The following is a 15,759-nucleotide window of genomic DNA, read 5'->3' on the forward strand; positions in this document are numbered from 1 at the left end:
AGTATACCTAATGTCCATATAATAAATGAACTCAACCGTGCATAACAGAGCAGATACCAAACAACCACGATCCTCACCTCCTGTCTACCGAGTGAACTCCGTAACTAACCCAGTCTGAGAGTGTGTGCAGGCGCTGGGTCTGGCAGCTGCTCGCTCTGCGAGATAGAAGGCTGCCTCGTCAGTGCTGACCCTGCGCGTGCACGTGAGAGGTGCCGACCCGCGCGTTCACGTGAGAAACGCTTTCTCAAGGCTTGCATGAGAGGGGGAGGTCCCATAGGTTAAATCTGAATATTTATATGCTATGATGTGTTTCTATTGGTTACTCATCTCACCCTTGTTGCCAACTCATATGATGCTCGTGTTATACATCTATTGAGCATCCTAGGTTATAATAATTGTCATGAGTGGCTACAGGACATATAGCAATAGCACTTAATAAAATGCAGCAGTACATAAATATTAATACTATCCTACTGCACATGACTGTTTAAGCTGTGTGAGTAATCCACAGAATTTAAAGACAAAGTGCTGCAAATTAGGGTCTGTAGTAGAATCTTCGACCCCTAGGGGAGGAGTGTTGCTAACACTCCGTTAGCAATTATGAGTGAGTTAATAAATGTATTCATGATCTGGTGAACATAATGATCCGCTGTGAAAGGGGTCACAGTTGTCGGACTAAGGGTCGATGAATAGTCAATCCTTATGTAATATGTATTTACGCAAATTTAATTATAATGTCAGGATTAGACCAACCCCTGCAGTCAATGTGGCAACAGGTTATGCTGTAATTAGACATAAACTTATTCACAAACCTGAACAAAACTAAGGAAAGGCCCATGATAGTTTAAAAGGGTGTATTGGGAAACAGGAGAGAGGGAGGAAGTGGATTAACCAAGCCACCCAGTAAGTGTGTGTGTATAGATATATTCATACACCACACTGTCAGCTGTCTCAAATGAATGGAGTGAACAAAAATCCTTCATTTAGACCCTTGGGTGACAATGTTTTGAGTGTATATATCCACTTTGCCTCTTTCTGCAGTAAAGCTGCATGGTGACTGGGATACTGCAGACCCTAATTTGCAGCACTTTGTCTTTAAATTCTGTGGATTACTCACACAGTTTAAACAGTCGTGCAGTAGTATAGTATTAATATGTATGTACTGCTGCATTTTATTAAGTGCTATTGCTATATGTCCTGTAGCCACTCATGACAATTATTATAACCTAGGATGCGCAATAGATGTAGAACACGAGCATCATATGAGTTGGCAACAAGGGTGAGATGAGTAACCAATAGAAACACATCCTAGCATATAAATATTCAGATTTAACCTATGGGACCTCCCCCTCTCATTCAAGCCTTGAGAAAGCGTTTCTCACGCGAAACGCGCGGGTCGGCACCTCTCACGTGCACGCGCAGGGTCAGCACTGACGAGGCAGCCTTCTATCTCGCAGAGCGAGCAGCTGCCAGACCCAGCGCCTGCACACACTCTCAGACTGGGTTAGAGTTACGGAGTTCACTCGGTAGACAGGAGGTGAGGATCGTGGTTGTTTGGTATCTGCTCTGTTATGCACGGTTGAGTTCATTTATTATATGGACATTAGGTATACTCATTGCCACACCGTAGCAGCAGAGCAGTAGCACACTAGTGATTGCTTATGCATTTAGGGGTCTACTCTGTTTATTAGATCCCATTGCCTCACTAGCCAGTGGTTAGCACAGTACCTGACGGTTGAGCACATTCATGAATATGTGCATAGGTATACTCAACAAGGCACACCGTTGTTGGTATCTGTAAGCTTTTCTATCTACTCCCAGTAACGAGTGTTTATTAGCCTTTATCACCTCGGGCTACACCCGTTCTATATAGGCAGGTTCCTACACCACCTCCTCATCCCTGGTTCACCAAAGAACACCCTTATAGGGAATACTGCATACCAGCTCCCCTAAGAACATTGATCTAATCTCCCTCATTTGTTCTTATCAATATATAATCCAGAGTGCTACACGCACTCAACGTAGGATTAAATGTGTGTGTCTTATCCTTGGATTTTAAACCCCATTATTTTAATTTGATGAACATTAAAAATATTTATTTTAATTTATCCTCATACTACATTTAGGGTAGTGAGTGCTTTAGTTGGGTTCTTGCTTCTTTGCTGTTCTACCTATTCTTGCTCATAGCAAGGTTGAAGTGATGTGCTTCTATTGATGAATCCCTTCTGGACTTGTTACCAACTGGTTACTGCCAATAAAATAACACATGATCTCACCCAATGTTCTAAGAGTTTCAAGATCCCCAGTTGAGTAGTAATGTTCTCACAATATGACAAGAAGCCGACATTTCATATCCATTCAGGTTTCTGTTTCACACCCATCTTCATTAGTATAACCGATAAGTTACTGTCCATTCAGATTCATTATCTGTACAAATGGCTGTTCCTCTATGCATGCCAATTAAAGAATTTAATTCATCTAGATCCCCAGCCTTGCTCACAAATTAATTTTCTTAGCCAGTGGGATATAAGGTCTTCATTCATGTCTATGTGCAATATAGTGTCTTATGGTAGAAGACTGCTTAGTAAACATGAGCCATATTGTCTCTGATTTTGATTAGTGCAACAAGGTACCTGTAAGATAGTAGATCACTTAACCTCTTCTCTACTGGAAGGAAACTCTTAAGCATGGACCACATCTCACCATACATCCTTTTATTTCAGTTCCGTCACAAGGTGCGATTCGAAGGGATGGAGCCGCTTCCGTCCCGTTCCTCCAGTGACTCCAAGTCTCTGCGCGGCCCCACACCAAGCGCTGCCTCCGACACTTCCTCCTCCTGTTCCTTCTCCACCATCTCCAGCCAGCTGGATACTCTGAGTGCAGGGAGCGTCAGGGAGCGGGCAGAGGTGGACGCCAATCTCCAGCGGTTGCTGCCAGTTCTGGAGACTCTGCTGTCACAGTTCGATCAGGTGAACCACACCACAGAGGAGGTGTACCACATGGAGCGCCGATTAGAGGATATCCAGACAAGGATGAGTAAGAGGAAGAGCGTCCAGGCGAGAAGAAGTGGAGATCTTCCAACCCAGAGATGCCCATCCAATTCCCAGCTCATCCAAAGGTCTCAACAGAGCTACACGGAGAAGACAAGGACATCTAAGTGTGATGCAAAGCACTCCATGCAGGCTCTGAGACCATCAACAGCCTCCCAGACATTAATAGAGAGCTCAGCAGCAAGTAAGGTGATTGCAGTAGACAAGGTGATGGGAGAAGAGCCAGCACTAATGCCCATGCAGATATCGTACCCCTCCCAAAACAAGAAAAGGAAATCAATGCGGGCTAACAGAGTTCACCCCAGCGTCAGTTAGCAGGCAGCAATGGGGCATCCAAGTGGGGTATTTCTCCATGAACTCTGACAAGTACGCTAGTGTTGGCTGCAGGGGACGGTTGAACCATCCATAGAATCTGGAACAGGACTTTCTGTTTAGGCCATATGGTGACATATCAACACAGTTTAACTTCTATTATGAAGTGAGCCCATCTCCTCAAAGGAAATCTTATACGTCAGTGTTTTCCTTGTCCAGTCTTTAAGGCAGCCAATAGGATTATTTCTGAGCCTATCCCACAAAAAGCCCAGGTGGCTACTAAGGTTTTAAACCTATCCCATTATCAGCCCAGGTGGCTACTAAGGTTTTAAACCTATCCCATTATCAGCCCAGGTGGCTACTAAGGTTTTAAACCTATCCCATTATCAGCCCAGGTGGCTACTAAGGTTTTAAACCTATCCCATTATCAGCCCAGGTGGCTACTAAGGTTTTAAACCTATCCCATTATCAGCCCAGGTGGCTACTAAGGTTTTAAGCCCAGGTGGCTCCTTATATTTTAAACATTATCTCTAGGGCCCTGGTGGCTCATACATCTAAATGAAAGTGGCTCGAGGACAGCTGGCTGCCCAAAAAACAGATATTTCTTTGCTAATGGTCCTTATGGGCTGGAGTTGGGAAACACTGAGTTACAAAGTGTCACTTCGTGTTCACGGAATTATTGCAGAAGTCTAATCTCCTGCAGATTCCTGCAGACATTTCCTGCAACTTGGTGCTTTTAAGGGGCCAGTGTTTAGATGAACTCGCTGGTCTATTCAGTCCTGGGGAATTTACAGCTGGGTCACAGGCACAGGAAACGTCTTCATCGCTGGTCCCTATGTCTAAAATGGTTAGGGTGCTGCAAGACCTTCCTAACCGGACACTGCAGAGAATTGCAGCACATTTATAATGCTGTGCGTGTCTCCAGAAGAAAAGGGAAACTAATCTCCTCCCACACCCCCCTTGGTCTCAGAATGTAAGAGACCTGGGACCTCATTAAGCACTTAGGAGAGATGTTTTCTTGAAAAGTCTAAATCAGGAGTGACCAACTCCAGTCCTCAAGGTCCACCAACAGGTCTTGTTTTAAAGGATATCCCAGCTTCAGCACAGGTGGCTCAGTCAGTCTCTGTTTCAGCACAGGTGGCCCATTCAGTCTCTGCTTCAGCACAGGTTGCTTATTCAGTCCATGCTTCAGCACGTGGCTTATTCAGTCCATGCTTCAACCCAGGTGGCTCAATCATTGGCTCATTCTGACTGAGCCACTGATTGAGCCACCTGTGCTGAAACAGGGATATCCTTAAAACTTGACCTGTTGGTGGCCCTTGAGGAATGGAGTTGGCCACCCCTGGTCTACATGGTTTAATAGAGAAGCCTATAAATGTGTTTCATCTGACTTGTTTTTTGGGGTGACCCCTGTATAACACAGCACTATGCTTTGCCTTAATGCTACATCCGAGTTTACGTGACACAGCTTCATCCTTTCAGTGTGAAGGAGTGTATACATATTTAGCCCCTTCAGAGAGAGTTGCACAGACAGGGTTAATATGTAGGACATTGCCTTTTTTATATATAGAAAATTGGGGCAGTGTTACTATTTACTGGCCCAGCTTCACGTTTTCTTAAACCGCAACTGAAAGCCGTAGGGGCTTGTTCCACCCTAATGTGGCTCATCGAGATGAGATCTTTTCTGCCGCTCGCTCACAGCGCATCGTGCGTTTAAAGGGGGAGTCAGCGCTTTGCTTTTGACGGCACAGCATGGACTAAAACCTTCCCGTGCTCGTACTCCACATCCTTCCACGTGGGCCAACGTCACGCAGCGCTGGGGGAAAAGATTTCTGGATGTCCTGGGGGACCTTTTTATGTTGTTGCCGCCAGTAACAAAGTAATTAAGCTTCCTCGCGACCTTCAGAGCTGGGGAGGTCACCATGCACTTCTGCAGAACTGGCCAGCATAGAAGGGGTTAAGAGATCAAGTGATGATAGCAGGAAAAAATAAAAATAAAAAGGATTTAAAGACGAAGTAAATCCTAACCTTCTCAACATGAACATTGCTTAAACCTTTTCACTGCCGGAGGGGTCCCTCAGGCAGTGAAAGGGTTATATATCTATATATTTTTTTTTCTCTTCCTGAAAAATGTTTGTTTTTCGGATTCGGCGGTTTTGCATAGAGCGCCTCGCACTTTAAACAATGCTTTTCCACGCGTAACTATACCAGGATGATACCGCAAGAACAGGTGCAGTATTTCTTGTGTTAAAATCCTTAGCTGAAAAGATAACTGGGCTGTGAATATCCCCCTCTCCCCTGCTAAAGGCCATATTTATTAAGCCATAAGAATCCTTGCAGCCAACATCCAGAGTCTTATTTCTTAGCACCGCTTAATCAGCATCACCTGCAGACGCCATTTATACACACGGAGTCCTGCTGAACAGATTCTGCATGCAGCGACCCCCGTTTTCTTTGAGCCGCTCACTGGGAGAAGGACCTTTTCTACCATGTCATATATCTGCATCTCTGCAGCAGAAAACTCATTTCAGTTCTAGTAAGTTGTATAATTAGAAACACTTTAAAAGTGCTGGGTCCGGCTGCCCAAAACTACCCAAGACGCCCTGTTTTACCGAGTCCGTTTGCAGTATTAAGGCGTTTTCTTAGACTCGGAGGCTGTATATTGGTTTATTTTACAAATGGACATTGCTTGACCTGGTGCCCGTAAGGTTATCTTGTCCCCATGACCGTTATATTGCAGCAGACTGGCAAGCCAGGATCATGTTAACCTCTCGGTGGAGAGAAAGAGCACTTATTCACAGCTCAGCTAACATTTCAGCGTTGGGAAACCTGTGCGTCGACATGTTCAGGTTTGAAATGTGTATATTTATGTATGTTTTGCTATATTTTCATAGCGTTGTAACCCGTGAGCAACCCTGTAGATAGTTACAGAGCACTATTGTCACTAGAGTTATTTAAATGAAGTATTATGCGCTTCTATCCCAGGGATATAATATCTACACTATCTGGTTAAGGGGATCTGCATCTCTGCTGAAAGTTAAAAGTGTTTCAGATGAAGGACAGGAGCGGAGTGCAGAACCATCCTGTCTCATGGAAAGGAATCTCTGCAATGATTCTGCTTCTTTAACCCGGCTTTGTTCACACGGCTTTTAATGAGGAGCAACTAGCACTTTCATTAAGCTGCATCAGTGATGCTTGTTAGCTTGAAGCACATTGCTGTCCACTCTGGAAATGTGGGGAGAAGCGCACACCTTTCTATAAGGTGGCGAATTGGACACGCAGCGGATAGGCCGGTTCCTTTGGTCCACGGATTTCAGCGGATCTATCTCAAAAGGGTGTTTTGCATTTTGCGGATTTATTATTATCACCAATACACTCTGCAGATTCCGCAATCCATTGGCGGATTGTTAAGAATCCACCCACGGATCACTGAATCCGCAGATTGGATCTTACAAATCCGTCCATGGGTTATATCCAATGGCGGCTTTTGATGAATCTGTACGAATTAAAACCAATGAAATCCAGTTGTGGCTTTGATACCGCGAAACGGATTGTGAGGGGGAAAATGCGAGAAATTCCAGGAAGCGGATTGGGTCGGATTCGCCCACCTCTAGTAGAGGGAACGGCACAACAGTCTGCAATAGATTTAAGGCTTAAATATAACTTTATTTAATCAACGTTTCGCTGTAAAAATCACCGCTTCGTTAGGACATATTCTGATGAATCTGTGATTGTCCCTGTCTTGGTGTCAGAGTGGACAGCACAATGTATAAATGGCATCGCCCATCACGTGTGCAGAATTGGTGCAAACACAAGATAATTAAATAGTTGTAGGTAACTCTACATCAAATGGTGCCTTGCATTAATCAGGCTATCCGGCCATGCAGTGCAGCTGCATATCAGATGTTCCCAGGATAATGGTCTGTAGCAGCAGAACCACTTATAGCATAGCACCATTCAATATGGCCCTTAATGCAGTATTCTAGAGACAGGAGGCCAGACAGGAAATAGGTCATGCAAAAACATAGCTAAGCTGCTTTCATATTTAATAAATTTGATATATTTTGTATATTGATATTATTTTTCCTGCAGTTTCTCAGTTACTTAAAAAATCAAAAACAAAAAAACAATTAAAGGTACTTTAGGCCTCAGGTTATATATAGAATAATATAGCAATATAGCTTGTTTGGACTCCTTTAATTGGAGTGCCGCTGTGTCAATGGCTGGACCAGGAGTATTACGGATAAAATGGGTCATTATCAGATGTACAGATCCAGCGATCACAAGACCCAGGGAGCCTGCAGCAAGCAGAACATTTGATGAGGGATGAACTGTTGGAACATGCTTGAAGATTCGGCTCCAGCTCAGGTCGCGCAGTTTAGTTAATTCATAGAAAGGAAGGCTACATTCTCAATATGCCATTACATACACAGCAGCAGCAGGTCACTTCCCCTGCTGCATTGATGCAAATGGAATAAGATCTGTACATGTTAATTTGTATCAAGCTCAGAGAGGCCGTTGTGGCATTAAAGAGGTTAACTAGTGGTTTAGGCAAGCAAGTTGATCAAAGACAGCCAAAGTCTTTGATCAATACCTGCAGGAGGCAACAATGTATTTGTATTAGTTAAACAAACCGTGTTTTTCTGCTTGTGTGAAAAATGAGAAAACTAAAAGCATTGCCCGGTTCTGATGAGCCCAGATCCAGGGGGCTGGGTACACTTCCAGTGCCCATCATTCACAGGGTATTTTTTTCTAGTCTACAACCCTCTCCTGGTTATAAAAAGGAGTTGTGACTGCTCTCTGAAGTCTGCCTTAGGCCGCGCTTATAGTGACGGCGACACGCCGTCGCCCGAAAACAAATACATTGCCACCACGTGTGCTTATAGTGCACGCGGGAGCGACGGAGCGACGCCGCGAAAATCTGAAGCCGGCAAAATTGGATTTTTCAAGGGCCGTCGCGTCATGTGACGGCCCTTGAACAAATCAAATTGCCAGAATACCGCGACCACGGCGAAACATAACTTTCGCCGGTGGCGACGGGTGACGTCACCCGCCGTGTCGCCGTCGCTAACGACGGCACTATAGGCACGGCCTAATTCAGCGGTGGCCAACATCAGTCCTCAAGAGATAGGGGTTTCAGGGTCTCTCTGCTTCAGCACAGGTGGCTCAATCAATGGCTCAGCTGAAGGCTGCACCACCTGGGAGGGAGGAGGAGAGAGAGAGAAGGACTGGAGTTGGCCACCCCTGCTGTAACCCTTTCCTTTCCAGGGACCGTAACTGCAGTCAAGTTTACAAATGTAATTTTCTATTTCACCACTTGGAGTAGCAGGTAACAAATGACCCAGTCACCTATTGTAAAAAGGACAAACGCCCCTGTGTGTCAGTGGCTGCATCAGTGGTTCAGTGCTGAACATTACACTTAACCCCTTCCCTACACATCCATTATTAGCAGGAGAGGGGTTAAGAGACTACGCTTTGCTGTGTTATTATTGCCAAAGTGACATGTAATTGTTTATTTATTGCCTTGGGTACGAGTGATTGAAACTGTCTGTGCTGGACGGGACCCCCTGCCAGTCCCACCCCCAGCAGGTTTATTATGGGAAGGACCAGCAGAGCAGTTTACGCATGTCACCCCGCGGCACGATCACCCGTTCCTTTTTGTTTGTAAAAACGCATACGCGAAGCTCTTTATAAAAGACAAAGTCACAAAATAAAAAATGACTGCGCCCGTGTGGGGTCTCTTTCTTCTATGTATAGCCACAAATGTGGAGGTTAGAACGGTGGGCTGGACTTTAACCAGGAGGGCTCCACTCCAGTACTCAAGACCACCCCCTACAGATCAGGTTAATGAGTTCCCTATTTCAGCACAAGTAGCTAAGTCAAATACTGAACCACCTGTGCTGAAGCAGGGTTATCCTGAAAACCTGGCCTGGGGGGGAGGGAGGGGGGAGGATTGGGGGGGCAGGAGGTGGCAGGGGAAGGGTTGGGGGGGAGGAGAGAGATCTGGAGTTAAAAACCCCTGCGTTACACTTTCCTGCATTACAGATCATGGGAGGGAGGCCTCTGAAGGAAGTTCACTGCCCTCTACCTGTAACTCAACCCATTATTAACCAGCAGGCTCAGTTCTGGTTTATTACATTTTATTTATTTATTTTATGGTTAAGCAGCTCAGAAAATCAGACACGAATTGGCTTTGCTAAATCAGTCACCTCCCTCATCTAAAAAAAAACGCTACTTGACATTAAACTATATTAATATATACTATTTACATTTGAATAAATTGGACAATGATATGAATTTGTGGCATGTCCCACTAATGAGTAATAAAGGCCATCTCTTGCTAGACTCCCCAGAGGTCAGAAGATCTCGGCTGAAGCACGTAATTACTTCCAGATATTTAAATCATGCAATATCAATTTGAGGCCGAAAAGATTTGAGAGAAAAGATGTGCCACGTTTACTAAACAGTGCTATTGCATTAGACACCTAGCATTAAAAACACTTGCAGCTTATTCCCTTGAATAAGCCACAAGGGGTCTCATGAAAGAGCAATGCTTAGTAAACACAGGCCTGCTGCTTTAGAACATCTGACACTGCAGAGCAGGCCTGGGGCACAACACTGGCAAATACGGAGAAATCTTGTAACAAGTGCTCAGAAGCGACATTCATTTAACACCACGTGACCACGGTTGTCAGATTCCCAGTTTTATTTTGCACATTATTCCTCTTGGATTCTGCTGCACAATATGACAATGATGGAGCCAGCAACGCATTGTAGATCCCTGGCATACCACAAAGCCGTCCTAAACGTGCAACAAGAGAGATTGGAAGAGAACGATTATTGGGTCTCAAGTTTTACTCCAGTCTTTTTTGTTTCAATTGGTTTGCCATTTTCTGGATCTACAAGAAAAGGAGACAAACGGACCCTTTGTTCTCATGTTTAATTCAATAAATCAAAAAGGAAAAAACAAAACAAAAAGAAGGATTTCAGGGCTGAGAAGTCTTATTGCACCTTCTATTTTGTACTAGAACAATCCCCTCTGCCACTTCCAAATACCAGCCACCATGTATCCATACCGCAGAAATCCACGTATTTCTCTTAATGCCACAGAGGGGTTACTAATAAATTAAGCTGCAGTTGCGCTATTGACAATAATTTAAATTTGCTAGTGTCTGGTGAAAAGGAGTTTCGAAAAACGTTTGCAGACAAGTCCAGCGTGAGCTCGCCGGCGCAGGCGGTCTGAAAGGTTTCCGTTAGTGTTCAGTGATCTCTTCAATATTTAGTAGCCTCTTTATAACCGCAAACACACCGCATATCCATATTCTTCACCGAACGCATTCCACTGCTGGAGTCTTGAACGGTCATCAACTTGGTGCTGGTCCGTGCCGGGCTCTTCTTATTCTCGACATAGGAAGAGTTAAACAAACTCTGTGAAATCGTCCACGGCTGAAACCAGCCTCGTCCTCTGTCCAGTTTCAAACGCCCCCGCTGATGGCTGCTGGCTCTGAGGAGGGGGTTTGCTGGGAACATTATGGATATTGTATGGGAAGTTTGCACTCTGCTCCAACTGCTCCTCATGAATCTAGAGGGAAAAAAAAAAAGGTGCCACTTGATCAGATGCCGACTTACATGGAAGTGTGGGGTAACCTTGTAGAGAAGAGGTACTCTATATACAGAAAACAATATTCCCAAAGGGCCTGGAGTTTCTTTACAAGCAGCACTAGATATTTGGCTGGAGTTTGCTGGACTCAGGACACAAAGGGGGGAGAATTATGTTGGGAGGAAAGCGTGTTCAAATATACATTTGAATGAAATACTGTAAACATCACAAACGGTCCGTGGTTTTCACCCATTCTGCTCAGCACACCATTTATAATTTGTGGCTATTCAAAATATTCCAGCTTGATATGCACAGATTGCATTCATGTGTTTGCTAAATAGCTGGTTATTCACAGCTTAAAACTCAACGTGGTTTCAGATCCCAAGGGGACATCTTCCATAAGCCACTGACCGGCAAAGATTCATAGCAGTTACCCCAAGTGATGACTGCCCTCTAACTGCCCCACTCTCTGTTTCACATACCCGAGGTCTCAGCTTCTTGATGTGCCGCAGCCTTGCTATCCACTTTGAAGGATAGATATCGGTTGGGTTTGACCTACTGTGGTGAACTTGTGATGCCATCTGGTAGTAGAGAGATAAAAAAGGAAACTTTAAAAAGAACCACTAACTCCTTGGTTAATCCAATAGCTTGCGAATCCTGTGCACATGCACAAGGGGCCGTAACTCTTCCAGCATTTCAGCCATCTGCTTTCATATGATTTAGAGATGTTTGACATGCATAGAACAGGCAAACACTGCAGCGGTTACCTCCAGAAACAGCTTGTTTAGAGGCCAAAACACTAAAGCTTATAGGGTGGAGAATATATTACAGTCTAACGCAGGGGTAGCCAACTCCAGGCCTCAAGGGCTGCCAAAAGGTCACGATTTCAGGATATCCCTGCTTCAGCACAGGTGGCTCAATCAAAGGCTGAACCACCTGGGCTGAAGCAGGGATACCCTGAAAACCTAAACTGTTGGTAGTCTTCGAGGCCTGGAGTTGGCTACCTCTCATGTATTGTATAATGCTGAAACTCTGTCTACTCTATATCTAGAGGGGAGTCTGTTTGAATCACAGAGTCATACGTTGAAATAGAACATGGTGATCACAAGAATACAACATTTTCATTATATTAAAAGGTTAATACTTTAATATGCTTTGCTAGTCTCCTTTTGGCCATGAGAAGAATCAGCAGCCTGCATCTTTATTATAAAATAAGCGACAAGCGTTGGTAATACTGGCGTGTAAAAAGGCGGTAATGCAATACAGTGTATAATAAAAGCACTCACATTTGAATGTAAAGCCATCTGACGGGCCAAGAATGGTAGGTTTTTATCCGATACGATTTTGGCCACAGTGATGTCGACAAGACCTTCCATATCTAAACAAAATATTACAACAAGGTTACTTCACATGGTGCAGCTCGATTCTTACTTTTGGTGCTGATAGTAACTTGGTTCAGTGGCATCACTACAAAGGAAGGGTTTTTGTTGTTGTTTTTTTAAGTGACATCTTTAGTGGGACTGCACCTACAAAAACATCATTAGGTAAAAAAACATCAGAATTATCACGAAAATAAGAACGGGAGTGGGTGACTGCGCAGTACCGGACGTGATGTCATTGCAGTTTGTTAGCTGCCTGCTGGGAGTTGTAGTTCGGGGGCCGGATGTCAAACATGCAAAGTAAATCAGAAGGAAAGGCCCCAGTGATTACAAGTCCCAGCAACCCCTGCTACAGCCGACATCCTCTGTGTAAGAGACTCACATATGTGATTATATAGATACAATACACAGATATTTGATTATATAGACAGAAGATAAAGAGATCACACACACACACACACACACACACACACACACACACACACACAAATTAGTCATGTCAGCCTAAACTATTAACCCATTGCCGAACCATCCAACAACCACAATTAGGTTGTGTGGCGACCACGCGCGTTCTAAATGATACTTTGTGTTGTCACTGAAATTGTATTTTGAGGTTTTTAATTGAATGAAAGATTTTTTTTTAACGTATACAGGCATACCCCGGTTTAAGTACACTCACTTTAAGTACACTTGCGAGTAAGTACATCTCGCTCAATAGGCAAACGGCAGCTCACGCATGCGCCTGTCTGCACGTCCTGAACAGCAATACCGGCTCCCTACCTGTACCGAAGCTGTGCGCAAGCGGGGAGACTATAGAACCTGTTACTAATGCGTTATTTACATCAGTTATGCACGTATATGACGATTGCAGTACTGTACATGCATCGATAAGTGGGGAAAAGGTAGTGCTTCACTTTAAGTACATTTTCGCTTTACATACATGCTCCGGTCCCATTGCGTACGTTAATGCGGGGTATGCCTGTAATTACAATTTCAGTGACAACAGAAAAGTTTCACTTGACGCGCGTGCTCGCACACCATTTTTTTTTTAAACTTGCGAGTTTCATGATTATTATAAGACAGGACGGGAGGGGGATACAGAAAACAAAATTGGGTGTGGATAAACGAGTCTGCACACGTCAGGTAGTACCAATAAACACAATACCATTATAGTCCCCCTACATGCACAGGTTTGTATAAGGGTATCTGTGTTTTGTTCTGTTTGATTGGAGGATGCGGATTGATGCAGAACTATATATATCGCCATTAATGCACATAGCACTTCACAGTATGGCTTTTGTCTACATTTTAATGATTAATAGTCATTTATCCATGCCCTAGGATCTGCCGAGCCCTCTTTAAATGTAATACACAGGTCCCATACCTCTGGAACATAAAAAGGCAATTGTCGTGTATACCTACGCCAATTATCACCATTATAGCTGGACACCTTTTGACTAGGGGGTATTCCTCTCCGTAGAGAGTTCTATACACCACACCCAGTCTGGTTGTTCTCGTATCAACGATGTCCATTTTATAAACCCCTTGATCTATATATCGTCTGACAAAATAACAGACTATAGTTTACCCTCCCCTATGTGAGATTCTAAACCCCCTTGGTCTTTTTTGATATATTTATGTTTTCTAAACTCTCACTGGCTTTGATGTTTAATATACACTAAGGTGTCAATACACACCAAAGGGATTAATGCAGATGCAGGAGTGTACCCGTTTCTAAAGGGTTGTCTCTTTCTCTCCTACATCTGTTGTCGGGTAGCATAGATATTAACTTTACCATTATGTCTCAGATTTTATTATCGATCCGTGTCATAGGAGGTGGGTTTCTCCTTCCACAACTTGTGATAACCCATATACTATCGGTCACAAAATGCAACAAGAAAGATCACGGGTCTAATGGGATATTGCCCTGTGTGACCTGATTAATGTTGACTTTTCCCAGAGGCTCTCAACCTTGGGGCACAACCACCAGATATAAAGGAATGTGCCCCAGCCTCCACACACCATCAGGTTTAATCTTTTCCTTCCACCGACAGAAGAGATGAACAGATTCACTGATATAAATCGGCTCCGACTAAGTGCGGCCACTGACCAACAAGCCCATCCGTTAAAACACAGATCAGCCTTCCAAAACGGAAAAAGATTACAGCTTTACCTTTCCTGCACTGCAGGGTCACCAAGTTACTCTCGTAGTCCAGCGGCTGAATAATAACATCCACAAAGTTGAACTGACCCTGGAGAAAAAGAACCACAAAAGATGAACATGTTTAACTACTTCTGAACCAAAAGATCATTTAGACTAGCGAGAATCCCATCAGCGTGGAAAAGGGTTCAAGAGAACGAGCTGGACCTACCCGGATGGTACCCAGCTTGAAGAACTCGCCCGAGTCGTTGTAGATGATATTCACAAAGTTGTTGCCAATGTGCCTCTTCTTATTAGTGCGATGTTTATCCACCTCCTGGTTCGGCATCAGGGTGGCGATGTGAAAAATGACTGAGCCAGGCATGGAAAGAGCAAAACAATGAGATATTAAGAGGGGCCAGATGACACAGGTTTGGGGACACAGGTTTGGGGCCACTAGCCTTGTATCCAAACCCCAAGGTCTGACCTAGGACATCATTCATTTGTCCTGGGAAATGTCATGCTGTTAGCCTGGGAGTTTGTCTCCACGTGCCATCCATAAGATTACTGAGCTGTTGTGCCCAACAATTCAATGAGCAAAGAAATGCATTAGATCCATAACGCTCAACCAATTCATTCCCTTTTGTGGAGCAAGGGTGAGAAAGCAAATGAGCAGATTTTTCAAGTGTCACTTCTGTTTACAGTGTACCTCTTAGGAATGGGATTGCAGGATGTGTGTATAAGAGGATAACCATTCATTTTTAGGCAGTTGAATAAGGCAACAACGTAAGCGTGTGATCCCTTCTATGCTCATCGGCTAGAGAAGCAATCCAACAGGAGTATCTGTCCTATTCAGGCGTTAAACCTTACCTTGCATAATGTCATCGTGCCAGCAGTAGGTGAACTGACCGTCGTCTCCAAATTCATCCAGCCCTCCAAGGAAGATCTTGTCGGGCTGAGTGTCTCGCAACTCGATGAGCTTCCCCAAGCCTGTCAGGAACTCTGTGTATCTGTACGAGCCGTGCTCATTGGACAGGATTGCCCGCTCAGCGGTGGCCTGTTGGAATCATATTGTATTTGAAGTGGGAATCCACAAAGCAACTATTGGGGCACGAGGGAAAAAGCTTGGGGACTGAACCGGTTGATATTAGATGGTCTGAAGGTTGACCAAGAAACACATTAAGGAGTTGGGATAACAACATCTCTTGTGAAGCAGAACACTATTGGAGCATGCTATAAACGCCATAAGGCTACATGTAAAATTAATGGATTGAAAGT

General features: G+C 44.2%; 2 protein-coding genes across 9 annotated transcripts in view; one reads left to right on the forward strand and one right to left on the reverse strand.

Moving 5' to 3' along the window:
• Positions 1-9,094, forward strand: part of PKD1 (polycystin 1, transient receptor potential channel interacting) — a 121,209-nt gene extending 112,115 nt beyond the window's left edge. For all 3 annotated transcript variants that reach the window (XM_075565719.1, XM_075565720.1, XM_075565721.1), the window contains one exon: positions 2,724-9,094. In XM_075565719.1, coding sequence (XP_075421834.1) covers positions 2,724-3,365 — 642 coding nt within the window. In that variant the 3' untranslated portion in view covers positions 3,366-9,094. The remainder of the gene's footprint in view (positions 1-2,723) is intronic.
• A 391-nt stretch (positions 9,095-9,485) lies between these two features.
• Positions 9,486-15,759, reverse strand: part of TSC2 (TSC complex subunit 2) — a 36,452-nt gene continuing 30,178 nt past the window's right edge. For all 6 annotated transcript variants that reach the window (XM_075565725.1, XM_075565724.1, XM_075565722.1 and 3 more), the window contains 6 exons: positions 15,352-15,538; positions 14,714-14,853; positions 14,515-14,593; positions 12,249-12,340; positions 11,445-11,543; positions 9,486-10,944 (listed from right to left, as the gene is read on the reverse strand). In XM_075565725.1, the coding sequence (XP_075421840.1) occupies positions 10,780-10,944; positions 11,445-11,543; positions 12,249-12,340; positions 14,515-14,593; positions 14,714-14,853; positions 15,352-15,538 (762 nt within the window). In that variant the 3' untranslated portion in view covers positions 9,486-10,779. The remainder of the gene's footprint in view (positions 10,945-11,444; positions 11,544-12,248; positions 12,341-14,514; positions 14,594-14,713; positions 14,854-15,351; positions 15,539-15,759) is intronic.

This window comes from Ascaphus truei, chromosome 11 (assembly GCF_040206685.1).
Source record: "Ascaphus truei isolate aAscTru1 chromosome 11, aAscTru1.hap1, whole genome shotgun sequence".
NCBI classification, from domain to species: domain Eukaryota; kingdom Metazoa; phylum Chordata; class Amphibia; order Anura; family Ascaphidae; genus Ascaphus; species Ascaphus truei.